Source organism: Psittacula echo (assembly GCF_963264785.1).
Source record: "Psittacula echo genome assembly, chromosome: 5".
Lineage (NCBI taxonomy): Eukaryota > Metazoa > Chordata > Aves > Psittaciformes > Psittacidae > Psittacula > Psittacula echo.
Genome location: NC_137739.1, coordinates 86,561,100 through 86,588,295, shown reverse-complemented (window position 1 = coordinate 86,588,295; position 27,196 = coordinate 86,561,100). Strand labels below are relative to the sequence as shown.

Genomic DNA, 27,196 nt, shown 5'->3' with positions numbered 1-27,196 from the left:
AAATACCTAATTGCTAGCCATGTTTTCAAACTTACATCGGAGACTTTAAGCTTTTTCTTGAGATCTAAGATTAGCCATCATAGTTCAGTGGCTCAACATTCCCAGCTATTAGCCTGAACTGTGGCTTTCCTTTAAAGATGAGAAATAAAAACAGCTAGAAGAGGATTAGATTCTCTCTCTCAGCTTTGTATCTTTGCTAAAAAGATGTACAGTACCCTTTGCAGTTCTTGATTCTTTTCTTCCAGCTGTGCTTCCATCTGTCTCAGTCGTTCCTCTATATTGCCATGTCTCTCCTCAGCCTGTCAATTTGAAAACAATATTAGAATCTGTTTGTTTTACAAATAAAAAGGTTTCAAATGCATAGAAACATGGAAGCACAATAATATATCTAACATGCTTTGTGCAACTGCCATTTATGGTAATACACAATGCAGAACAGATGCCTGTCACTGAAAGAACCTAGCAAGAGTCTGTATGGTAAGTAACAAAATAATGAAGCCTCTCACCCCTACAGCACCATGAATCAACTCCTATTTGCAATGAGCTTGCAACAGCAGCAGTTCATTCATATCCCCAAGAATTAAAAATAAAATAAACTGAAATAAATGCATTTTCAGCTTTTCCTCACCAGCCTCGACAACATGACCCTTTGTTAGTAATCATGACAAAGCAGAAAGCAGCAAGCAGAAACAAGGACTAATATACAAATTCTACCTTCCTAAGCTTGGTGGTAAGTTCCAATAGTTTAGCATCTTTAGCAGCAGAGTTCCCAGGAGACAAAAGGTCAGACTACAGAGCCAGTTAGGGACAGGAAAGATAACAGGGAAAGAAGTGAAACTAAGACTTTAAAAGGAAACACACACACATGCCTGAAAAGGCTTATTTGTAGTTATTACATATAATTCTTCAGACTTCATTATTCCATTTGCAGCCTTCTAAAAATCTCAGTATTAATGAGTACCACTACCTCTCTCTCTCCCCACATTCCTCACTTGGTTAACAGTGCAATTTGGCGTTCCCCTTCAGAAACAGTTCTTGTTTTAGAAGATTTTATGCAATTATTGACTGAATTTTAATAAAAAGCAGCAAAATACTAATTCAGAGACGTTTTCATCATGTAGCAGGAAACCTCCTCAAGTTCCAAAGAGGAGGATTTCTTTTTTAAAAGGAAAAAAGAAAGTAAATTGGAGTGTGTTCAGAGAGATGAACAGAAAACAGAAAGCAAGGAGAAGCACTTTCTGAACTAGCTGGGAGAAAAACCACAACGTAACTAAACCCACACTAAGAGCAGATTTCGTGTAGCAGGACACCAATGGAGAAGAGAGTCTTGAGGACACTGTCCAACTGACTCACCTTCGAAAGTGCTGCAACTCTCTGTGCCAGCTCAGCCTCCACCTCTGGCAAAGTCTCAGCTTTCCTCAAAGTCTGCTGCAGCTTTTGCTCAGCCAATTCCAGTCGTTCTTGCAATTGCCTGTTCTTATCTTCACTCTGGACAGGATTATGATCAGCAAGTGTTTAGTGTTAGAATGGTAATTAATTTTCATCACAGAGGAAGTCAAGGATACAGATTACTGCCCTTACCAGACCTTACTAGGGCCTTACTGTCCAAAGCTGGTCTCATAACTAAAGATGTGGCATCCTCTCCCTTCATTACATGAGAAGAAGGGTTTTCTCTTCTTGTTTTTCCCTGCAGGCAATTTAGTGTATTCTGAAAGCAGCTCTTTCACCAACCACAGTTATGGTATGGGAAGCAGCACAGCACAATTTGTGTATTTTCCATGTCAAGGCTGTGCTAAGACTTAAGTTACAAGGAAAGAAATCCTTTGTATTTTAAATAGCCTACGCATATCAGTATATTTTTATTTAAAGTATATACAACTTCTGTCAAGAATTGCACTAAAAGAGACTTCTCTTGTTGACTAACAGTTGTCTGCCTCTAGTTTGAAGGTGATTGGCTAAACAACCATTTCTGGTTTATAAAGTTGGACTCCTTCATGACAAGTGTATGTCAATTATCTTTCTGCAGTAAGGCAACATCTACTTCTATTACAGGCTACAAAAATCACTACACACTATACAAAGTTTAAAACCATTTTAGCTTCGAATGAGTAATTCTCACACATGAAACTAAAGATGTTTGGATACGCATATAAGAACTTGAAAATCCACACTTAACAGGGACAACAGCCCTGCTGCACTGTGATCCAGTGCAACAAAATGCTCAAAACCACTCCCCCTCCCCAACAAATTGTCTCATCTTCACTTCCAGGGTAGAACTCCATACGATGCACTCCTCCAGTTACTAAAAAACCACCACTAACAATAGCACTTCACACATGGTATTTATCTTCCTAAAAACAAAGTACTTTAGTGCAGTATGAACATTATTTCCACTAGTTTTATGCTGAACAGAATGTACTTTATATTTTAAATTACAACCTGTCGATGCATGGAGTCTTTAGTGGCAATTTCATTTTCAAGTTTATCATTGAGGTCATGCACAGATGTAGCTTCACGTTGTGCAGCGAGGTAGCGTTTCTCAAGAGTTGTGATTCTCTCTTCCATGTCTTCCTTTTGGGCCATAGTCTGTGCAAGACAGAAGACAGAATTCAGAATATAAAGGATTATTATTTAAGTGATCAAACTGGAAGAAAAAACCAAAAACCAAAAATAATCATAAATAAATAAAAGTCAGATAGACTCTTATTTCCTTCAGTAAAAAATGCAGTTAAAATAATTAAGTCTTACTTGGGCTTACAAGTTCAATGCCTTTTTTTCCTTTCAGTGAATAAATAAATGACTGAGGGTAGTGAGACACTGGTACAGGTTGCCCAGAGAAGCTGTGGCTGCCCCATCCCTGGCAGTGTTCAAGGCCAGGTTGGGCAAGGCTTGAACAACCTGCTCTAGTGGAAGGTGTCCCTGCCCATGGCAAGGGGTCGGAACTAAATGAACTTTGAGGTCCCTTCCAACCCCAAACCATTCTATGATTCTATGATTATATTATAACACAAATCCGCTATTTGCCTTTTCCATGGCACAAACACAGCAATCTTTACTTGCTGAGGACAAAGTGTGTTCTTGGATTTAACTAAGTTCTGCTTCTATTTAATAAGGATACAGTACACTGCAATACATTGGACTTTGGAAATTAGTGACTGATCAGTAATAGGAACTGTCAATCACACCACTGAAATGTAAGTGATTCCTTAACCACATACAACTTTAAGAAATTTAAACTCCATGAACAAACTTAGCATTTATGTCAAGATCTTTTCAAGAACACGTTCAAGTTCACAGTGCTAAATCTTCTCCAACTTAATACATTCATGAAGTATCTAGTTAGTCCTAGATTTTCTTCTCACCTATCAAACCAAAGACATTAAAAAGCATAAAGGTCTAACTGAGCACCAGTAAGACTAGCATTTTATAAAGCAGCTGCATTTGTGACTACCCAAATTCTGACAGTGTAATCCTCACCTCTCGTACATCTCTCTGTAACTTGGTATTCATTTCTTCAGATTTTATTAAGTCTTTTCTAGCTGTATCAAGATCTTCTTCCAGCTCTGTTACTCTGCTAGACAAAGCAGTAAGACGTTCTTTCATCTGCGTCTGCTCTTTGTTTTGCTTATCTATGATGTCCTGGAGCTCAATCACTTTAGTAAGATTTTCATCGTGGCATAAGGAACCATCAGAGGATCGCTATTGAACAGGGCAGAAGAAAATACGTATTTGCATGTTACACACACATTTGAAAACCAAACTGTTACCTGTAAACACCCCTTCCAAGAGCATTTATTACTGTATGAACTGCAAAGATTGAAATCGTGGTAACAGGCTTCTTAATTAAATCATCACTCAAAAATCTTTTATTATGCTTTCAAATGAATGATTCATCATTAAAGTTAATGATTGAAAATCAGACATCAGGTAAAAAAAAGAAGTAAATATCTGTACCTTCCCATTTGTAGTGGGTGTATTTTCGTGTTCATGATTCATATCCAGCATCCCATCTGGAAGTGTTTTCTTCTGATTATTTTGCTCTTTCAGAATCATTAACTAAAAGAAAAGAAAAGTTTACATCCATATGTTTTAAGTCAGTTCCTTACTCAGTAATAATATAAAGAACAGCTGCAAAAGCAAAGGAGGAAAACAATTACTGATCCTACTGCAAGGTATGTATTAATAAAATATGGCACAGGCACTCAGCAACTTACGCCACTGCAACCCAAAAATTCTTACTTTAAAGCCACAGGAGCTCTTTTGGTTGTTTTGATGGAGGAGATGGGCGGGGAGGGGTTGGGTTTAGGGTCCGTCCATCGTCGTTCCCCCCCCCTTTCCTGCTCTTTCAAAGTGACTAAGTTAAAAATTATAGTTATTCTATTTGTCAAGATATCAGCTACAAGAAATTCAAAGTGAACCTTAATAACTGAATAAATTACTGTGTACAAATATTGGCTAAAACACCCACAATGCACACATGAAGCCTTCTTTGAAATAAAGAAACATACCTCTTTATGTGTAGTACCTAGTTCTTCTTCCAATAAGCTACATCTTTCAAGTGCTACTCGTAACCTCTCCCTTACCTGAAAGAGCAATTCCAATTAATTTGAAATCATTCAAATTAACAAGAAATCCATTTCATTTATTGCCATGCAGCCATGCCCTTTCAGATAATAAGACACTAATTCCAATACACTTGAGACCTGCATAATCTTGAGTCTAATTACAACATACACTATAAAAAACCCTTCCAGAGAAGCAAATCATATCTTAAAAATCTAGCTTTGCCTTTTTTGTCACTAATTTATCCTATCTTAACATGACCTGTAAGTTTAGGCAAGAATTAAACACATCCAGGATTTGCTTATCCTATTGCAGAGTGTGAATGCTTTTGGTTATTTACAACAGGATAGGCAAACTATGAGTTGGCAGCACCATTCACAGTAAACTTCACAACTTGCATATCCTGTTCCCAACATCAGGCACCTTTGAAGGGTGGAGTTCCTTTAATTCAGCTTTATTGTATATCACAGTGTAGGCAGATTCCTCTCCTCCTGTTCTCTCTAGTCCATTTCTTGTATTATACAATCAAAAGGTTAAATCTTGATATTATCCAGGTAAGCAAATGTATGCATTCCTACAACAAATATATCACCCGTGAACCATGCTAGTTTACACTAGCACTGTTAAAGTAATGGAATAAACTACTACTGAGAGCAACAATATTCATTTAGGAGAGAAGTTACTGATGCAATTATAGCAAAGCCATCATCTTAATACAGAGAAAGTTCAGAGACTTCTAAAACTTCAGTATGAACAACTGCATGATCCACACAAAAGGCAGAAGGGACTGGATGAGATGATGTTAGCTACCCTATTTCATTACCTTTTCATCAAGGGCTTTATGGTGCTCAAATAAAGATTTTAGTGCTTTGAGAACTTCTACTTCACTGGAAACTCCTGCTGGAGACTGAGCTTGTCTCTTGACAACAGTCATTCTGAGAGATCGCTCATGTCTGGAGACAAGACACTCCAAATGTTCCAGTAACAGCTACAACAAACAAAAAAGGAACAACGTTTATTTCTGTTCTGCAGACGTACAGAAAACTCGGCCTCCTAAAACACCAAGTTTTGAGTTCTAAACTTCAAATCTGAAAGGCAAAGAGAACTGCATTAGGAGTAAGGACCTGTTTTTAACATTTCACCCGTGATTGAATCTGCATCAGAGCTAATGCATTTCCCACATCTCTCAGTCTATTTTTTAAATGAGATTTCTACTTAACCAAGGTCTTCTCAGTTCTGCCACCGGCCTGAGGAACTGCGTGCTTCTCAGGATACACATAGGAAATGCTCTAAATCAGAGAGCAACTGGCAACCGTGCAAGCTGTTGAAACAGATCATGTCTATTGACAGCTCATCTGCTCTACTCCTCTGATCTTGGGCATTAGAAGATTACAAAACTTTAACAAGAAAGCTGACTGACAGACGGCAGTGCAGTCTTACAAGCTCTTCCAGATTCTGCACTACTGGGAGCTGTGCATAAGCTTCCAAACCTTCTTAATCAAAACACTTCTGAGGGATTCATGTGCAACTATCAGGGGAAAACTACTTTCAGTTGGATGCTTTAACATGGTGATCTTGGAGAAGACAAGGAACTAACCCTGGTATTATTTCTTTCTGCTTTCAGTTCAGCAATTTCTTCTTCCCTTTCCAGCAGCTGCTCCCTGCACACATTCAGCTCTTTTGTAAGCGCTGCAAATTCCTGCAATAAACCAGACAGAAATATAAGCACATCAAATATCAGGGTACAGTGAGAGTGGATTCATGTGTACTTGACGTGATTTCTTGAAGTATTCATTTCAGATGTATAAAGCCAATACAGTTGTATAGTCTTGCTAAACAGGCTTATGTTCAAGCACTTCAAACCATTACACTATCAACTGTAAAGATAAGAGATATTTGACCAGTACTTTTGAAGACTCATTTGTCTCTCGATGCAGTTATCTGAGTTGGGGTTTCCCTGCTAAGCAAAGGGAAAATTCTGTTTGTGATGCACTTTGTTATTGTTTCAGAAAGTTGTGGGGTTTGGGTTGTTTTTTTAAGGGCTGTTGAGGAAGACATGAACAAACAGAGCACTCAGCAGAGTGCCATACAAAAACCAGCAAAACATCAAATTTCATGTCAGTATTTAATAGTGAGAGACAATGCATAACACTGGCCACTACCAGAATACACAGGTTACTTCTTTATAGTAAGAGAGCATTCCTGAAGCTTCACTTCTGGAGGACTTGGAACTTTACCCATTTCTCTACTTCAGCTACACACAGGAATTTCATTTATACTTACTTCCAAATAACACAAAACGGAACTGAAAGAGCTCTTTCCCTATAGTCCTGCTAGAATCTCCACAGGATTAGAATCAGAATGTTCTAAAAGCTGAGTCCTTGGGCTCAAAGCCCTCAAAAGGCTTTTCCTTCAAATTCAATAAAGCTTTCACCAAGCCAAACTGAAGTGAAATAATACATAGAGTGAAAAGTCATCAGGAAACAGGAATTAAGCTAACTCACATCAGTTACTGCACATTTATTGCTGTGAACACTAAGACCAGTCAATATTAAAGAATATATTTCTACATTTTGAGGGTTCTGTCGCGAAGCTATGATTGTATTGAGTATCTGAAAGAGCCTCTACATCCTAAACCATTTCCACTCTTCATCAACAGCCTCAATAAAAATACTCAACATTAAAGGCATTTAAGTGTCTTATAAACTCAGTGAGCATACTCCAGATAGAGTAACACTTACTCCAGCAAAATTTCAGTTGTAATCTGAACTATGTTAGAAATTATTATTAACAGTAGTGTGAATCCATGCTTTAGAAGAGGGGTTTGTAGGAAACTGAAGGAAAACAACACCGTTGTGTCATTGATGCAACTTAGAACGTGAAAATAAATACACACTGGTCATTCCAATGTCCAGTGAACACTTTAGAAGCATTTGTGTAAGAAAACATTGAAATGCCAGTAAATAAATTAGGCTTCTCTACTGTCTAAAGTAAGGAAAACACCAATAAACAAACAGTTGATTACTACAGCTGGTGATGATCAAGACAAGGTGAACAAGACAAATGGCCAACCAAGATCAACAGAATACTGTGGAGACACACTGTGTGCACAAACACTGTCTCTCTAACTCTCCCAAACTCTGCAAGACACTTCGCTTAACAAACAGTAACTGTTAAGTAAAGCATAATTAAGCTATGCTTTACTTAAGTAATAGAGAGTAAAGCTTATCAAGTAAAAACTTAAGACGGAGCTGTTTTGCAGTAAAACTCAAAGTGACAGAAAACACATGCTTAAAAACAATACACAGCAACTAACTATGCTAGCACATCTGCAGACTCTAACTTGCAGCCAAAATAAGCAGACGTAGTCAAAAGATATTGTCTGCAAAAGACACTGTCTGCAAATTCCAAGATTAATTTGGTAAACTTTATTCTAAAGCATGCATGTGACTGGAAAGACAAAGAAGAAATTGCACAACATATACCCACAGTGAACTCCTTTGGAGTTATTAACGTATGAGGCTTTTAAAAGTTGCTATGAAAGGACAGTAATTTCACCATCACAGATGCAGAACCCACCTCCAGAATCCCTCTTCCTAGTTAAAATCTGTTCATTGGAAAAAAAGATTCAGTATAGTCCCCCCACTTAACCAGCAAATCACTGCAAAGAAAATTCCTCATTTCTTTCCCTTTTTCAACTGCTAAAGAACCCCTATTTGATTTGTCTAGCAATTACGACCACAGAAATATTTCACTGCAGTATTTAGAAGGGAAACAACCTGCCCTATTATCTTCAAGTCAAAATCCCTCGAAATCCACTTCTTAGAACAAGCTGGTCTGTAAATACAGGTACTGGAACTTCTAAACACAAAAACAAGCAAAGAAAAACCTACTTCAACCTTCACAGGAGCCAATGGAAAAACTGACTCTGAGTTTTCCCTGCAGACTGCTCCTTCATGTCCAAACTTCTCCTGTACCTTCAACATCCCACCTGCAGGAGCTTCCAAAACTCCCAGGCAACTGACAGCACACATCCCTTTGCTCCAACACAAGCTTAGGTAAACCACAATGTGGTTCCAAAGTCACAGTTCTTCACATGCCATTCCTACTAGGTGTTAGATAATGATGTACTACTGAAACTACTAGGATACTAATAGATTCCAAGTACTCACAGAAGAGCTTGATAGGAACCTATTTTCTTGGTGGCTTTCTGCCCTTTTCAAATAAAATATAATAAAATTAATAATAATATAATAAAAACCTCCAAATGCCAACACTAACATTTAGAACCATCAACCTCAGGCAGCTCTCCAAAAGGAGAACAGACTAACATGGAAAGTTCTTTATTTTTCCAGTCTCTACCTCAAGTCTGGATAAAGACTCGAGATATCTTTATCCTTTTACAGGATAAAGGCGGCATTAAAAACTACCGGATTCTGTTTCATCATCCTTTCTCAACTTAAAAATCACCGTATAACATTAATATACATTTTATTATCTGTATGAGCTTCATCTTCTGAAAAACAGCTGTATATATGAAAGGAAGGCTATTCACTCTTCAAATGATTATAGTACAGAGAGTTCTATTCCATTGCAGACTTCTGTGCAAATATAAATTGTAGCACAAACACATCATAATTATGAGACAAGCCACCACACTGTCAGATGACCCCAAAGGAACAATGCACACAGGAATTTACTTTGCTGCTGCATAAACAGACTGACACGTAGTTCTGGCATTGCACAATACCTCTGTTGCTGTTTGTTTCGATAAAATATAGCTGCTTTGAGTCCCTTAAGTTGCCCCTAGTTTCAGTTGACAACGCCAACAGAGATGTTTTTCTAGTTTTAATACTTACCTTTTACAGCAGATAATTTATGATTTCCTCAAGCAGCTCAAAAAGGAAACTATTTGCAAGAGCATCATCTCAAAATAGTTTGAGTTGTCTCTTAATTTCTTCTTTGGCATTCGATGAATGTAGAGAAAGAATTCAAGGAAAAAGAAAAATCCCAAGAAACTTTTCTACTCATCCATAAAACTGTATTACTTTTCTGTAATTAATGAGATTGAGAACATCACAACCAAGTTCTGCTCTGCTTCTGGTTGCCATCAGGATAATAAATACCCATCTCTGAGGATGACAAGAATAGAACTCAGAAGAAACACTTTAGAGCACTTACAAGAATCAGTCAGAGTGCCAAATATACCAGGCAAGCATCTCTTGTTGATGAGAACTTAGTGACAAACACCCGTACTCTATACTAAACTGAAATGTTTACTGAAGTATCTTTCTAAATTAAGTGAATCATTCCAAATATAACATTCATGCAGCCATAAATGATATTCTGAACAAACAGCTAAATTGAGCAAGTAAATTTGCTATTGTTCAGCAATACATTTTCTGGGGGCTATTATTATCCTCGAACTCCATGATTTTTTAAACCAAGAGCATTCCTTTCATATCAACCTTCAGAAATGACCTTCAGCCTTTAGTATTCCAGAGGCCACACCAAAAACATCCTTCCAGAAGTTAGATCAACTAGCGTCTAGCTGTCAAGTGCATACATATTGCATGGGTGAGCTGACAGCACTTGGTTACCTGCAAAATCATGGTTTAGGAACAAGACTGCTTTCAGGAACAGGTCTCCATGTTTATTACAAGCATAATTTATAGGTTACAGACACAAATAGTGGTACATCCCAACACAATAAATGTTACATGACAGGAAAGACAGTATTTAGCTTAAGGGAAAAGCTTAAACAGAGGTAATCCCTGAAAGTCAACTAACATAAACTGTGTATTAGGGATGCTCTACAAAGAACTAAGCTTGCCTGAAATTTGCTCAAACAGGAAGAATTTATTTTACAATAAAATGCAACACCATGCAAGTGCGTAAGGAATGGTGGATTACAGGCTTATTTAAAGGATGAAAAGCTACAAAAAGAGAAACATACTTTAAATTTATCAAAGAAGAGAAATATATTTTAGATTCAAAGAAAACATCATTGAATACTATTAATGTATCTTCTGGCAATACAAGGATGGAGATGCAACTGCTGCATCTTTAGGAACATCTCTGGCAGAAACATGTGGGTAGAATTTATCTGTTTAATCTCCAAGTAATATTCTGTTTCACTGTTAACATTCTGTTCCATGCCCTGCATATCAAACAACCCATTCAAAACCCTGAGAGGCTGAAGAGAGCATGAAAAGAGTAACTGGGCAAAGCATAGGCCATCAGGGATGGGAAACGAAGAGAATCTGAGGTGAGTTTCCATCATGTTACTTTAAGACTACATATGAACCACAATTATTCCAAATGAAGTGTGCATGAAAATGAAAAATACACACTCTTAGAAATAAAGAAACCTAAGAAAAATCTAAGCTTAGCATGGCCACTTCACTTTAAACCTAAAGGTTCTAGGTAGTACACAGTGACCAATGTCCCCAGCAGATCTGGAGGTTCCCAGGAAGCAAATTTTAGTACCTGTTAAATCACACCAATTTAGGTGGGTTTTGTTTCTCAGAATGGGTTGGGTTGGAAAGGACCTTAAGATCATCCAGCTCCAACCCCCCCTGCCATGGGCAGGAACACCTCACACTAAACCACGGCACCCAAGGCTCTGTCCAACCTGGCCTTGAACACTGCAGGGATGGAGCATTCACAACTTCCCTGGGCAACCCATTCCAGTGCCTCACCACCCTCACAGTAAAGAACTTCTTCCTTATATCTAACCTAAAGAAGCAGTTTTTTACCGTGAGGATGGTAAGGTACTGGAATGGGTTTAAGGTAGCAGTCAGAATCAAACAATAGTTCAAAGGTACTTTAGAGTTAAAACAGAAAAGAACTGACAAATTTTACTCATTAAACCTGGCCTTCCAAGATAACTGTTACACACACTTTAACAACAATAAATCCCGAAGAAACAACAAGCAACACAAATTGCACTTTGCCTGTTCTACATAATGAATCGCACTGCTTCCAACCTTTCCATATCTCTGGCATGTGCTAATGGGAAAGAAAAAATGTCAGCCTGGAGTTTATAAAGAAAAATATTTTGCTTTTCACCTGGTGAAATTCATTTCCAGTAAGCACCAAGCAGCCTGGATTCCCTGACCTGGAAACATAAAACTTACTTCAAGCATTAAGAGAATCCGGTCAATGAACTAAGTTTATTTTTTGTTCTCAAAAACCCAACAACTTAAACAGGAATGTAAGGAAATACTTACAGTAATATTAAAATATGTTTGTGAGGGTTTTCTACTAGAGCTAACTACCCACCAGAGTGAGAAAACATTCATTATAAGCTAGAGTGTATCAGCCTCCTTCCCTATTTCTCCTTATGCACAAGATAGTTTATAACTCAAAAGACCACTACCAAAACACAAGTGCAGATTTATTTCGTATTAAAAAGCCTCTCCCATTCCAACCAGTGGCACTGGGATATTTTAAAACGTTTAATACCACCTTTAATCAACTCTCAGAAGTTTGTATTTTCCTTGACTCAAAAAACCACACCTTTTTATTCCTCCCCTCTGGCAGAAACAGTAAAACTGCATAAAAACACTCAAGTAGAATATTGCTGCCAGCTGACAGACGGTGACTAATTCTAAGCCTGAGAAACTTATCATTCCAGCCCTCTTTTTCAGTCTGGTACTCTTCAAGCTTACTTCTTGGAGTGACCTATCTAGGCTTTGTCATTAACACTGCTCAATCCTAAACAGGCAATTAGGTTTTTAAGTGTTTACAGTTGCATAATGTTACTGCTCTGGAATGAAACTCCCTGTTTCCAGGCCACTTAGGAGCTGAAAATAAAATCAACTGCCTAGCTTTGACAAGCAATGAGCAAAAGAACTCTAAAGACACAACCAGTAGGTACCAAACATACGCCCAAGAGCAAAATGGAAAGGCTTATAGTAAGACCAAGTCTCCATGGTAATAAATAGGTTTCCAGTTACCCCAGCTGCTTAAATTTATTCACTGAACCTGAACTACAAAGCACTAAATCTGGACTTCATTGGAAGTTTTCAGGAAGCACTGTATGCTGAAGTGCAAGAAAACATAAATGAAGGGTGGTATTTGGCAGCTTTGCAAGAGGAATGCAGCTGTAACAGGAAAAGGGTGGTAGAAACATATCAGTTCCATGTTCTCCCTCCTTTAGTTCCCCTTCCCTAACACATTTCTGATTGATATGTCCTATTCTGAGTGGTAGGAGTAAAAGTCCCAGACCTCAAACATGACTGGACCCAGCCTCTCAATCCTTGAAGGATCAGAGGTTTTCCTTTCACCACATTACTCGATACTCAAACTTTACACAAGCTACAGAACAGTTTGGAAAGTGAGCCTGTAAACGCCAGTACACAGAGCAAAGCATAGGTTGAGGACAGGCAAACAGGAGCCACCTACACTCAAATCATTAACTACAGCCTGTATAAACCACCCAGACTAGCACAACCTTTCCCACCTATACTCTTGCATTTAATTTTCCTCTAAACCCCATAAAAGTGCTGTTATGTATACAGGACTAGGGGCAAAGCTTCATGCAAAAATGTATCTTTGTGCAGCACTGGAGAACCAGCAGTCACTGATTATCTACTGTACTTTGCACTGCAACGTACACATGGCAATCTCTGAGCATCTTCCAAGCTCCACCATTAATCAGACCTACACACAACACGGTGTTGTATTAACATCTGCAACAAATGGTATCTACAAGACCACTTGCTGGTGATGTGCTGAAAGACAAAACTAAGCTACAGCTGAATAGTACAACTCCTTTGTAAGTCTGTGGAAAGATTTAAACAATGCCATGTTTCAAATCACTTTCATCTAGTTACTCCTCTTTCAGTCTAACTGGTAGTTTGCTAAGCATCTTCCTGTAAAGCAGCAAGCCTTGTGATCACTGAAGCATTAAGAATCCATCATTTTTCCAGGTAATTTCTTAATCCTTTCATCAGACTTTAACTAATTGCCAGCATCTGAGGCTTGTTTCAAGCATGGTGGATCACACAGGGTATCTTTTAAAATCATGGAATGGTTCGGGCTGGAAGGGCCCTTAAAGCCCATCAAGTTCCAACCCCCTGCCATGGGCAGGGACACCTTCCACTAGACCAAGTTGCCCAGTTAATCCAGAGTGGACACAACCCAGTTTTACCTCTTTAAAAGCCTCTTTAACACAGCCTTACTTGTAAAGCTACAGGTCTGTACTAAAGATTACATACCCCACCAGTGACCTATACACCAAAGTACTTATTTTCTCCCAAAGGTTTTCTCCAAACACTCTATTGGGGGGTTGAACCCTGCAACTTAATAGAATACACAGACAGTAAGAAACAAACTAGAAATAGTTTCTAGCTTTAAGCTATTTTCTTCTCTTGCCTTTGCAAAATACTTCTATAATGTTGTCCCTCCTTAGGCAACACTGTGAATCTTCTGAGTAAGGAAGTCCAAAAGCAGAACCATTACAACAGCTGGAAGGTAACAGCTATCTAGCAGCAAGCATAGGAAATAGAGAAGGACTCTTTAGACTTGCCATAAACTTAGCATCTATTCACATGCAACAGCAGAAAACCTTCCATCACATGGCTAGAATCTTTTCATTGTAGTGGTTATGCAAAAAGAGTTCCACCTTAGCTGCTCTTGGGTGTACATGAACACATCCCCTGAAAGGGCAGATAGGGAACAAAAGTATTTGAAACCATACCAAACTTGTTCAGCTTGGGAAAATGTACAAGATCAGCTAAAATATGTATCAGGAGAACTTTAGTCATCGTTGAAAAACAGGCTTTTCAACTTGGGATGTGTCTGGCTGCTGTGTGCAGAACTAAGTGTTGAGAGCAGTCAATAACAGAGTAATCCTTTCCAATACTGTACCAGTCCAACTACCAATATTCCAGAAGAACGCTTTACCTTAACACAGAAATAAGTTCACAGTACTTGGGGAGGTGTTTAAAAACACAAATGCCTCTCAGTTACACTCTGAATCAGTGAATTCTGAGGGTTTCACAATACGAATAACCACATTCCTGCACCCCTAGCCTAGTCTATTTTGATTAGTAACTAATACAGTAAGCAGTAGCACAACTTCTTAGTTGTAGCTTTAGGCATCTCCATTTTTGGAGTCCATGTCAGTGAAGAAACCTACCCACACCCATACCCACTATGGCAAAAGGAGAATACAGTTGTACTTAATTAAAAAGGAAGAATCCTGCATTACCAGTTTGACAAGCTATGGGACAAAACCAGTCTCCATCTTTGAGATGACACTAGGGAGATTTCATTTCGGTGTTTCCACTCCACATAAAGCTGGTCAGGATGTTCTGGAATCCCATACAAGACACACAACGCTCCTCAAAAATGCCAAATCCTTAAACTACAGCAAGATATGTTGAGAAAATTTAGCAAGTTTCAGTATTTTTCCTGGTACCCCCCCATTACAGGGGCTAAGCAGCTACTACAAAAGCTATAGCAAGATGCTTTAAGTTGTAAACAACATTGAACCATCAGTTTCCATGGGCAAGGGAAGAGAAAGAAGTGTCTTTCTATCAATTCTACACATGCTGCACACACAAGCAATAGCACAGTTCTGGCTCAGCTCTCATTTAATATGAAATTCCCATGAGGTTTAGAAATTTAAACTGATTTAATCCCAAATACTTGCGATCTAATGTGCTTAAAAATTCATCCTCACATGAGTAATACTATTCTTTAGGAAACAGAGCCAGGACAAGATCAGTCATGCATGATCATTTCAGTGACAAGATACTTCTGCTTGCAAAAGCTGCAAGCAGCAGCTGAGGCGCTGCCCTGCCCTATTCTAATCATTCATCTTGGCCTCTAGTCGTCAGGTTTAACTCTGTGGCTAGTAGTTGTAAAGTACTTTTTCACACTGTGTTAAAAGGGAATGCTTGGGAATATCTGAATAAGGCTGGCCAAGCCACCCTCATTAAACAAGCATCAACATGTACTTCCCCCTCTGTGCTCTCCTATTATATGTATTTATTTATTTTGCCAAGTGATGAACACTTCAGTCTTATAACTTCAAACTTGTTTAAGCAAGTAATACTCAATGAGGACAGACACATGCCTTAAGCAGGAAATTCAACTTACAGGCTCTTTACATTTTCTTCTTCTATTTCTTTGTACTCAATCACCCCAGTTTACATGCTAAGTGAATTTACTAGGCTAATTGAAGCTAAATATATCCAAATCTGCAGCACTCAGAATAAATGCAACTGGACCACTGCATAGAACAGTTGCTCCATTTTTACAAATAAAGGCAATTCAAGCCCATGCAAAAACGTCTTGCAACAGATAAGAGAAAAACTTACCTCGCCAACATAGATTAAGTGTCAAAGAGTTGGTTTATGGGGTTTTCTTAAAGCCTTTTAACTTTCAAAGTAAATTTTGTCTGCTGCAAAAGATGCCCATAATCAATGGTTTCAAACTTCATAACCACCTGAACCCAAAAATCATGTTACACCCAAGAACAAAACCGGGGATATTAGTAACACTGAAAGGCAGGAAAGGAATAAAAGAAAGAAGAAACAAAGACAGACTTTTAACATGCTGTAACCAGTAACAAATGCTGAAGCAGAAGACGGATTGGTGAGGAACCTGGTCTGATGGGAAGAGAAGCTCCTATTCCACGCTAGGCTACAACCAAGAGGAAGATGATGCAACAGGGAAATGCTGCAGCCTCCTAATCCATTAAGTAAAGGCATGCTTGGCCCATTTCTCCTCTACTACCTCCCAGGACTTAACCTTTTATAACCACTGCACAAATTACAGAAGAGTTACGCAGTGTCTGAAGACTACAGTTCCAACAGGGGATCAGAGTTACAGCAACATAAGTATCAGCATAACTAATATTCCAGGAGGGAGAAAGGCCAGCTTCTTCCCTGCAGGGACAAGCAGCAAGAGCTAAAATCCAAAAAACCTCTTTCAGATCCATTTTACATGAAGTAATTCCAGATTGTTCAAACAAAGGCTCAGCTTTTGGAAGATGATGTTGTTGAACCACACCCTCCAAAGACATTCCGAAAACTCCAAGCTGCATGTTCTCAAAGGCATAAACTACAAGATGCACCTGCCTCGTGCTCCTCAACGCAAAGCTAAAAGAACGCTACGACCTTCCAAGCCTTTTTCCCCTCCATCAACTACAAGAAGGTGGGAATACTGCATGTAAAATACATGACTTGGGAATAAAAGTAATAAAACCCCTCAAGATTCAGAGTGCACCTGCAACATTATCTAAACCAAACTTTCAGTTATTTGCCCCAATGTAATATGGCAAATAGAGGAGCTTTGATGAAATATTCCACAGTTAAAAGCTTACCTAAGACATGCATGAACATGTAAGAACCACAACCAGATTGATCCATAAATCCAAGAGCACCCTCCATACATGCTCTGCTGTTTCAACATTGGTCTCTCAGCTGTAGAGTCATCCTTTACTCCCATAATTACATTATCTGAAGAACACATACTATACTACAGGTAACTCTTTTGAACATTTGAATCCCATTTAATTACCTTTGATTTGGGACAATAGTTTCTTCTATTTCTGGGTTTGCAAATTAAAAGACAAAAGGTAGCCCGTGTCTTAAATCCTTGTAGTAGCAAGAGATTCAAGTGCAAGATGTCAGGACTTTCAATACAAGACACAAGAGAACCTTAAAGAACATGGAATTACACAGATTTCAGGCTCCCCCGGGAACAGTAAACACACAAGTCTTACTCAAGTACGAAGTACACTGAAAAGCACACCTTTTAACAGAATTTAGGTCTAGTATTATTCATTCACAGCAAGGATAATGGGGATGCACGAATCCCACCATGGTAAAACACTATTTCAGCTACAGCGGTTCCCATTTATGGATAGCAGTGCAAAGAAGAGAAGAGCCTAGACTATGACATTCTACTGGTTAAAGCATGTACTGCCAAATTACTTGTGACAGACTCACATCTGACATTTGAGAACCCACAACTTCAATCCACAATTCAAACCCTGCCAGACGGCCTTTCAGATGCATGCAGCAGAATCCCTTTCCCTCCACTTCTTAAAGCAATTCTGATTTACGCAGCAAATAGGCTTTCACATCAAGCAGCACACAATAAAACAAGCAAGCAATTCCACTTCCAGATACCTCTCTCCCTCTTTGGTTTCAGGATCACGCTCAGAAATAGTGCTAAAACAGCTTAATAAAATTGGTTATTACTGACTGAGATAACCATGGATCCAGGAGCATTAAAATGTCCCAGTAAAATAACAGGATTTTACGATCCTTTTTATGGAGTGAGCCCTCTCCACATGAAAGAAAGGTTTAGCTTTTACACCAAGGACTTGGGCAGCCAAAATTCCTTTTCATGTCATTCAAAACAAACACCATTTCTCAGTACGGGAAATTGTCAATGTTGAAAAGACAATTATTAATAAACTTCAACTGCAAGGTCATTTCTTTACATGAACATTCACAACGAGATCTTTCACCTGTACATCAAGCCAGTCTAAACTTTGTATAGGTCAACACTAATTCTTTGTTTAAACTGCACATCTTAAGGTGGTTTTGTTTTGTTTTTTAAGCCATGTAAATTATTCAGCTTATATAATTATATCCTTATACTGTGCAGTGGTGAATTTAAGGTGGGAAAGGAGACCCACTTCTTCCAACAGTAAAGATTCTATTAACCCATGGTCTACATTCTTTACTCAGTTTTACCATATATTCTACCCTGCAAGTCTTTATAAAGAGGTAAATTTACATTTCATAGAATCATAGAATAGTTAGGGTTGGAAAGGACCTTAAGATCATCCAGTTCCAACTCCCCTGCCATGGGCAGGGTCACCCCACACTAAACCAGGTCACCCAAGGCCTCATCCAACCTGGCCTTGAACATTTAAAAACAATGTTCCCCCTACACATAATTTAAACTGAACAGAACCAAATTCAGTATGTATTTATATGGGTGGTAGGATTAAAAGAAGCAAACACTGTGCTTCAGAATACTTCCAGACAGGTAGATGCAAAACAGTTAGATACCAAACTCTACCATGTACTAGCAAAAGGAGTAAGGCAGAACACAGCATGACTTAGAGCATACCCAAATACAGACTGCTGTTCTACAGAGGGGGAAGAAAAAAAGCCTAAAAAGTAAAATAATAACAAATAAACTAAAAATCAAGGCTTGCCCATTTTCCTATCACAACAAATAGAAAACGCTTGCTTCTTTTCCAAGTGGAAGTTCTTTTTTATCCTCAATAAAACTAGAAGGATGTGCATTTCAATTTTTCCAAGCTTTTCCTCCCCATGGCCCTTTAAACAAGTGATGGGCTTCGTTTAAGATCTGACCCGAAGATACCCAATTATGCCTAATACCGGCAGTGTGAGGATCTTTTCATTACGGAATCTTGGAGCACTTCATAGAAGTTCTAAAACAAAATACTACTTCTTTAACATTTATATTTCTGAAGACATAGCCAGATGAGCTATAGGAAAAGATATGTTGACTGTTCTTATTCATGTGTACCCATCAAAAGTCATATTATATTTCAGATGCAACTAAAATCATATTCCCGTTAAGACTGTCATACTATCCTCAAAAAACATACCCTGAGTAGACATGAACATAAACATGTGGGCAAAGTTCAAGGCTAGCCACTGTGGAATAACACAAGAGAAGATTAAGCAACAAAGCTTCTCTTAAAAATGCTACAGGCCACAGAGCCTTGTCATGCCCATAAGAAGAAAAGGAGCTGATACTCAGCAGAGCTTATACAAAACCCAAGGTAAAGTCTGAAATAGATAAAGGTCACAGGCAAAAAACCAAGTTAACCAACTCTTCATATCAGGTTACAGAGAACCTAAAGAAAAACAACATACCAGAATGAAATTGAGTATTAACTTCAACTAGTATTGTGATCACAGTTCTCCTCCAATTCTGAATATACCAACTGGCAATGTAATCTCTTCAAGTGACGTACAGATACATATTCAACTCACTACACAGTTAGATGGAGTTTACAAGCTGCAGAAACACTATTTCCACGCACTCCTGTGAAAAAGTCCAAGTTGAGTAAAAAACTCACTCCACTCAACAGCACAATAATAATTCTTCTTTCAGCCTGGAGAATATGAAAACATTTTTCCTGGCAAGATTTGCCACCCATTTCCCCATTTACACTTGGAGACTCCACAGGCAGGCTTACAAAAAAAATGCACTTGGAAAGTCATGAACACCCAGATTACCTGACACACACACAATGTACATTTATCCTTTCTCAGTATTTGTAGCTCAAGATCCATATGAGATTATGATAAGTATTCTCTAATATATGTCAACAGACACCAGTCGGCCTTACAGACTTAAAGTGACTTAAGCTCCCTAAATTGCTAAAAGCAGCTTAACTGGAGACCTCTTTCATATTCCTTTAAAGCAAGAAAAATTTAGAAAAGCAAAACCAACTAAGTGTGAAGTGTATTATTTGAGTTCTGGAACACAGTGATAACATAGGAAGAGCATAAAGCACAATTACTAATAGACAGTTAAAATGTTCTCTCCAAAAGATTCAAGTTCTCTGACAACACTGCTACCCATAAGGGATTTACATATATCAAAGCACAAACATTTACTCTTAGTTTTAAGATCAAATCCTGTAGTGAGTAAAACCAACATCCATCCACCTCTCATAAATAAATACCAGAAAGCAGAAACCAAAGTCACAGACCAATGGCTGTTATAACATTAAGAACTTCTAAGATGGAGATGGCAGAGGAGAACGTTGTATTTAATTCATATTTATCTTTAAGAAACAAAAATATCCAAGAGTCCAGATGGAAATTCCAACTATGCAGCCACACTGAATCTTTAAGTCTTGCTAACAAACACCTTTAAAGTAGTATTTAGTGAGGAGTGAAAAATGCAAGGCCTTGCAAGCAAAGAATTCTCAGAATACCAAAATAAACACTACCTGTTGTACAAGAGGCTATGGGCAAGTTAGCATAGATGTGGATACATGTGAAGTTCAGCTGGTTCTAAATATACCCTAAGATTGTAAAACAGCTTGTTTTGATCATAGCTCTTTTCACCCAAGCTTATATACAGCTGTTAGACTGCAAGTGAAGGCTGACAAACACTAATAAACCCATTATCAAGCATTTGTACACAGAAGAGTAGGAAAAAATAATCACCAGCTCATCTGTCAGGGCCATATCCCTATGAAAAACAAACAAAAAAAGCTTTTCCGGGGAGTCATCAAAACATTCTTCCTCCAAATAAACTAAGGAAAATAAAACCGGTAGGTTTAGGCTTCACACAGACTTTTTATTTAAAGGATGGATGGGACATCATAACGGCATTGAAATTCATTCTCAAATGCAAGAAAACTTCAAACTAACTCCAAATTCCATCTAGCTAGAAAGTCTTTTCATAATCAAGATAAATTGAAGCACAGTATAAACAGCAAGTTGCTAACAACAGGCAAGCAGAAGTCTGCTGGGTAGGGGTGGGATGTTTCAGTAAAACTCACTCAAACCTCTTTAAAGGAGAAACCAAGAAGTCAGAACAAGCTAGAGATTTGGTCCTTAATATACTTCACTACATTAAGCATAGCTACTCCTCTTTTTGACCAGTCATAGCGCGTACTTTCAGATAACTTGATCTTCTTAAGGTTTTAGACAAGAAATTGTTTCAATACAAAGAAAAATGTTAGGCAAGTTGAGGTTTATTAATACAGTCAGCAAATAACTCTGAACATTAATTGCTATTTCCATCTAACTTAACCTACTGTAGATAAAGACAAATCTATCCAGTAATTGACTAACAGCAAGAGCCAAGTAAGATTTAACAACTGAAACTCAACATAGACTAAGACTATAGTTGTCTGAAAAAGCAATGGAAAGAGTCAGGTTGATCTTTGCTGTCAGAATCGGATGAGGAAAGTGGAGGATGCATCTCCTCTGACATACATTTGCACATCTGAAATCCTTTTGGATCACTATCATTCCTGGACGCAGGGCTCTCTGCTGAGATTTATGTCTTTTATTTAGAAGTCAGTACCACATCTTGCAAGAAGAAGTAGTAAAAGCTATGTCACCTCAAGGCTGAACAGCTGTGAACACTGGAAATGGATCTGCACTTAAAATGCTAAGGAAACTTCAGCTGCTGCAAAGTTTGGCAAGCCCTTTCCTTAATGTACTTTCTGCAACTGTGTTCTTCATATTATGCACAATTCAAAACCTTATTTCCACATCTATGACATCCTGTATTATTTAAAACTTGTCTGGAGGAAATCCAAACACCACCATTATTAAAATGGCAACTAAATCCTTCAGTTCACCATTATAAAACAATACCAGCACAGTCCTTGGACCAAGTGTTTAGATATTTCTCATGTGAGACATTGAACAGTATTTCTGAGACTGTGTGAGGAAGGTAATTCTATAGAGATGTACCTGACTTTAAATGAATACAAATATAAACAAACATATGCTGGTTTTAAGTGAAATGTGCAGTAGTGATAAGGTATTTCCTATAGTTAGAAAGCAACTAAAGACGGCCTGCTGCAGACTCATTTTCAATTACGACATGTTGGGCAACCCAGTAAAGCCAAAGCCAAGCCAAACTTACAGGCAGCAATTTTTTTCCTCCACATTACAGTACAAGGTTCTTATTTACATGCAGAGCCTCCAACAAAGTTCTGATCTGCCCCTATGTATACACTGAAAAAATGTATTTTACTTACCTTGCACAGAAATGAAAACAAAGTACTATAAATTTCAGACAAAAAGACTTGAAGTACAAGATTAAGATGATCTTAGTAAGTGGTGCTGTATTACAGAAACATGTCTACATCTGTTAAAGAGTTTTATAAGCTTACATATTAAAATTGTGATCCTGATATAAGTTGCTGTGAATTCATCAGCTGTGCTTTTACTTGTGCTAGGTAGCAGAGTCTCTGCAACTTAAATTCTCATCTCTTCCACCCAAAACAAGCATTTTGTTGTAATCTACTGAAACATCATCAGGGACTGTAGTGATGGGACAAGGGGTAATAGGTTTAAACTTAAACAGGGCAAGTTCAGGTTAGATAGAAGGAAGAAGTTCTTCACTGTGAGGGTGGTGAGGTGGCTGGCACAGGGTGCCCAGAGAACCTGTGGCTGCTCCATCCCTGGCAGCGTTCAAGGCCAGGTTGGACACAAGGGCTTGGAGCAACCTGCTCTAGTGGAAGGTGTCTCTGTCCATGGCAGGGGGGTTACAGCTATATGATTTTAAGGTCCTTTCCAAACCAAACCATTCTACGATTTCATGATTCTAAGTTCTACATTAAATTCTACCAGCAAAATGAACCCTACTCTGCAACACTTCAATAGCAAGAGCTGGTGGTCACTTAGACCTCTTCTAACTTCAAAAGTTTACTTCTAAATGCAGTAGCATCCTGTATGTTTCACAGATTAACTTCAAGCACACAAACCTTTCTTTAGAATTTTGTAGAACACACTCTAAAAGGCATGTGAAGGGCATAATTCAATCCATTAAGACCATAATTAAACCAGAACTGAATGTGTTTACATTAAAAAGAAAACTTCTTTAAGTTCTCAAAGTACAAAAGTGCCTTTTTTTTTTTTTGCCTGTGAAAAATTCAAGGCAGAATAAAATCAATTTTAAGTTCTGGCACAGCATTTTCATGTCATCAAGTTCACATGCCAAGGTCAGAGTGCAGTTTGACTGGGGTAATCTGTAATAGAAGGTAACTCCCAGAAAACAAAAAGCATTGCCAAGAATCCAGTCATTTTATCAAGACAGTGTCGATGTGCTTCACTTCCAGCTGTCCATACAAAAACAACCACACAGTCAGTTTTACTCTGTGTAAATGTCACAGATAAAGTACATCTATAGAAGATTAGAATGCTCTTCTCTCTGCAAACCAGACATCCACAACAGAAGTCTCCTTCCTCCAAACAGCTGTTAATGGGTTTATGTGAGTTCGAGCTGATGCCTTTATATTACTGGCTGACCACCACACTACAGGTATACCAGACAAGTCAACATCCCTGGCACCTCAAAAACACACATCACTGCTGCAGACTAAATTGCATTCACTTTTATGATCTACAAGATGTGCAAATACATAAGTACCCATTTGCCATTATCTAACTATATATACAACAGTCTGAGACTCTTCCTTAGGCAGAGAAACTCAGAGAATGTCAGGAACTAAATGCAGGGATGCCATTAAAAATTGAGTGCCTTCATATGAAAAACAGAGAAGTGGTTTTGGCATAGAAGAAATCAATCCGGCATTCCTCCTTTTATACAAGGAGTTTCCATCAGTCATTCAGAACAGTCTAACTGGCTGATTCAGCTAAATATATAAAACAGGAAAAGCAGACATACAAACAAGTCAATTCAATACTCCTTAAGATAAAGCACTCCAAAATCAACGACAAAGATGTGTTGCAAGCTACATACCAAGTCTGAGGGAGAAAGAGTATGTTGGTTCCATAGCGATTTAGTAATTCATGCGATTATACTAATATCTGTACAACTAAACTGATCTTCACAGTTAAATCTGTGATCTATTAAAACGAATCTATTAGTTGAAAACTACTATGATAAAAGAACTGTTGGATGATCAGGGGACTGGAGCACCTCCCATATATGAAGACAGGCCTGAGGTGTCCCTGCCCATGGCAGCAGGGTGGGAACTGGGTGATCTTAAGATCCTTTCCAACCCTAACTATTCTATGATTCTAACCTTAAGAGAATGTACACTACTAAATCTCTTCTTCCCTGAGAAAAATACAGCGTAGCTGTCAGTAAATTTAAGTTCTCCTGCTTCTACCCCTCCTTGCAATCCACAGCTGAACAATGGGTCATTTGAGGCAGTAGTTCAAAAGAATGCTCAGCTTGAAATAATTAACAAGAAAGTTTGAGTAGTTTCAGATATTGCACTCACCGCAGAGTTTTCCCAGGGAACACTTATTAGAGCTCAAAAAAAACCCAAGTACCCGACATTGTTTCTCCTCATCAGAAATTTACACCTCTGAAGTAACTGACTCTTCACCATAACAAAAAGTTGTCAAATACAGCAGTTACTTGGGATTGAAGTAAGACTAATAAAACATTCTCGCCTTTTGAAAGCACCATCAATTATCACTTTTCACAAGCATTTGAGCTCAAGCACCACAAAGGACAAGAGTGTCATAGTTTCACACTAAGCCAACAGTTGTTTTCCACAGCAATCTGCAAAAATCCATACACTCCTGTATATTTATATACATAGCAGTAAAATTTCTCTCTCAACTCAACTATGAGACTTGCTCTCCTACAGATTTCATGTGAAACTCTGCAATTACGACATTCCTGAAAATGGGAATTGTTTTTAACTGCATTAATCTTTTAGAAATGTTTAGAAAGAAATGTTTACTTAAAAACTACGCAGCTTACTAGATTTAGGAAGGAAAGCTGAGAACTGAAAAGGGAAAAGAGGAACAGTACAGTTCAGAGCTTGGGTGATTCTACCCAGCCACAAATTCTGAGTTTACAGATCACGCAATTGGTTAATGGCATCCATTAATGTACCTGACATAGCAGCTAAAGAGAAGCCACAATTATTATAACCAAAAAACAACAATGAATGATTTTTGCCTGCAGCACATGATTTAACCCAGGGAGCAACAAAGGTTGGAAACTTGTCCTTTCTGATTTCCATCATACCACTGTAACACAACTAGATTAACATGTATTACTTTCTAGTTTCTCTCCCTTAGTAATTGCTAATACATACCAAGGGTCATACAGTAATTATATATATATATATATATATATGAGATAATGAGAGCAGTGGAAGCATAAGGGTTCAAACCTGTTGTTTTAAAGGGTATCAACAGTAACTACAATATTTAAGGCTATGTAAACACTTGTAAAAATAATAAGTATTCTTAGCATAACATCTGAAAGCATAACATCAACTTGACAGGTTTGGGACAACCAACCATGCTAGGAGTGCAAGGTTAACTGTCAGTTAACTGACACTTGAAAGCAGCCTCTACTTTTCCTACAACCAAATGCTTTTCCATGTGTTCCAAGTTCAGCTGTATTCTTCTTAACCAGAATCAGTAAAAACAGAGATGTTCTCTAGACACTAATCCCTTTTTCTAACTACACACTACTGCCCTGTGTAACACATTTAGAACTACAGGTTGTATGTTGGTACACTGCATCCTCCAGAAGTCAGTCCAAAAGGAACTAAATGACTTAAACACCACACTCAATAACCATGAGTGTGGTGCTTTGATGCCATGACCACTGAGCATGTATTCACAAGGCAGCAGTCTTAAACTTACCAAGTTTTTAAGCTGAAGTCCATAATGGTAACAGAATGGGTTGCTTTCTTTCCCAGAATGTCTTAAGTACATGAATGAATCAGGCAATTAAAAACATTAAAAACAGTGACAGGAAAAAGTCCATCAAGTCCTACTGAACAAAAGAATGTAGATATGGCTTCACACTCAGGCTAAGCCAAAGAAATGCCAGAAACAAGGAAAGCATACTGGAGGGAAAGGGCTGATGTTCCCCCTCCTTGCCTTTTCTTTCTCCAAGTGAGCAAGCACCAACATATACTTCATGGAACTACCAAGTTCGATTCATCTGCCCGACATAACTCTTCAGCAAATTAGATATACAAAAAAGCCGACAAAATAGCACAAACAATACAAATATTATCAAAAGGTACCTTCCTTTCAAAATGTCCATACCTGTGGCAGTGCAGTATTGAGCTGTCTCTGCAAGGAATCTCTCTCATGACCGACTTCATGTAGCTTGCCCTGGGTCAATGCTAGCGTCTCCTGAGTTTCTCTTAGTGTCTCCAGAAGGCGATCCCTTTCTTCCAACATGGATACCATTAATTGCTCAAAATGGGAATCAGCATCTGACTGTAATGGGGAACCTGAACCATGGCCTCCATTTCCCCCAGAGGGAATCTCTGCCTCACTGATGGTTGGCATCACCTCACACATCATCTTGAAACAAAATAAGACAAAACAAAAACCATAAATTTCTAAGTCAAACAAATCTAAACAGGACAAGTAAAAGAACTTGGGATACTACCCAGAATACCAACTTAGCTTTCCCAATGATAGCATCAGCAAAGGTTGCCAACACCTTAGTGTTTGCCACTGTTTCATTAAGACCGAGGGAGAAAAGGTTTACAATCCATTTAATCAAGGCATCTCTTCATAACGAGAATCCTGTGACTTCTTGCAAAACCAGATTTTTACAGCTGTGTTTCACACTGTGATCTCATTTTAATGGATTGATATTTCTGTTAAAAGCAAACTGCTGCCGAGCTCTTTAAAGAAAAATAGAGATAAGGTGTGCAGCGTGCCACCAAAAATTACAGACTTAAGCCAGTAAGTGATTACACTGCATATTTTGAGAAGCATTATCAGCTTCTTCCAACGCTTAGAACATACAAAGATAGTATCTCGAACAGCACTTTGAGCTTATGCTGGCTGTAGAAAGTCTATGGTAAAAGTGATGCATGTAAATTAGCGGTAAATCCAAATAGTCCAATTCAGGTGATACACAGGTAAAGGAAGATAAAAAGCAAAAAAACTCATTATGAAAT

General features: G+C 38.2%; 1 protein-coding gene across 4 annotated transcripts in view; it reads right to left on the bottom strand.

Annotated features, from left to right (window-relative positions):
* Window positions 1-26,588, bottom strand: part of PPFIA1 (PTPRF interacting protein alpha 1) — a gene marked incomplete at its 5' end in the record, with an annotated part of 58,816 nt that extends 32,228 nt beyond the window's left edge. For all 4 annotated transcript variants that reach the window (XM_080619146.1, XM_080619148.1, XM_080619147.1 and 1 more), the window contains 9 exons: window positions 216-299; window positions 1,354-1,488; window positions 2,440-2,586; window positions 3,478-3,699; window positions 3,955-4,056; window positions 4,509-4,583; window positions 5,387-5,551; window positions 6,161-6,262; window positions 26,325-26,588. In XM_080619146.1, the coding sequence (XP_080475272.1) occupies window positions 216-299; window positions 1,354-1,488; window positions 2,440-2,586; window positions 3,478-3,699; window positions 3,955-4,056; window positions 4,509-4,583; window positions 5,387-5,551; window positions 6,161-6,262; window positions 26,325-26,588 (1,296 nt within the window). The remainder of the gene's footprint in view (window positions 1-215; window positions 300-1,353; window positions 1,489-2,439; window positions 2,587-3,477; window positions 3,700-3,954; window positions 4,057-4,508; window positions 4,584-5,386; window positions 5,552-6,160; window positions 6,263-26,324) is intronic.
* Window positions 26,589-27,196: the final 608 nt, after the last annotated feature.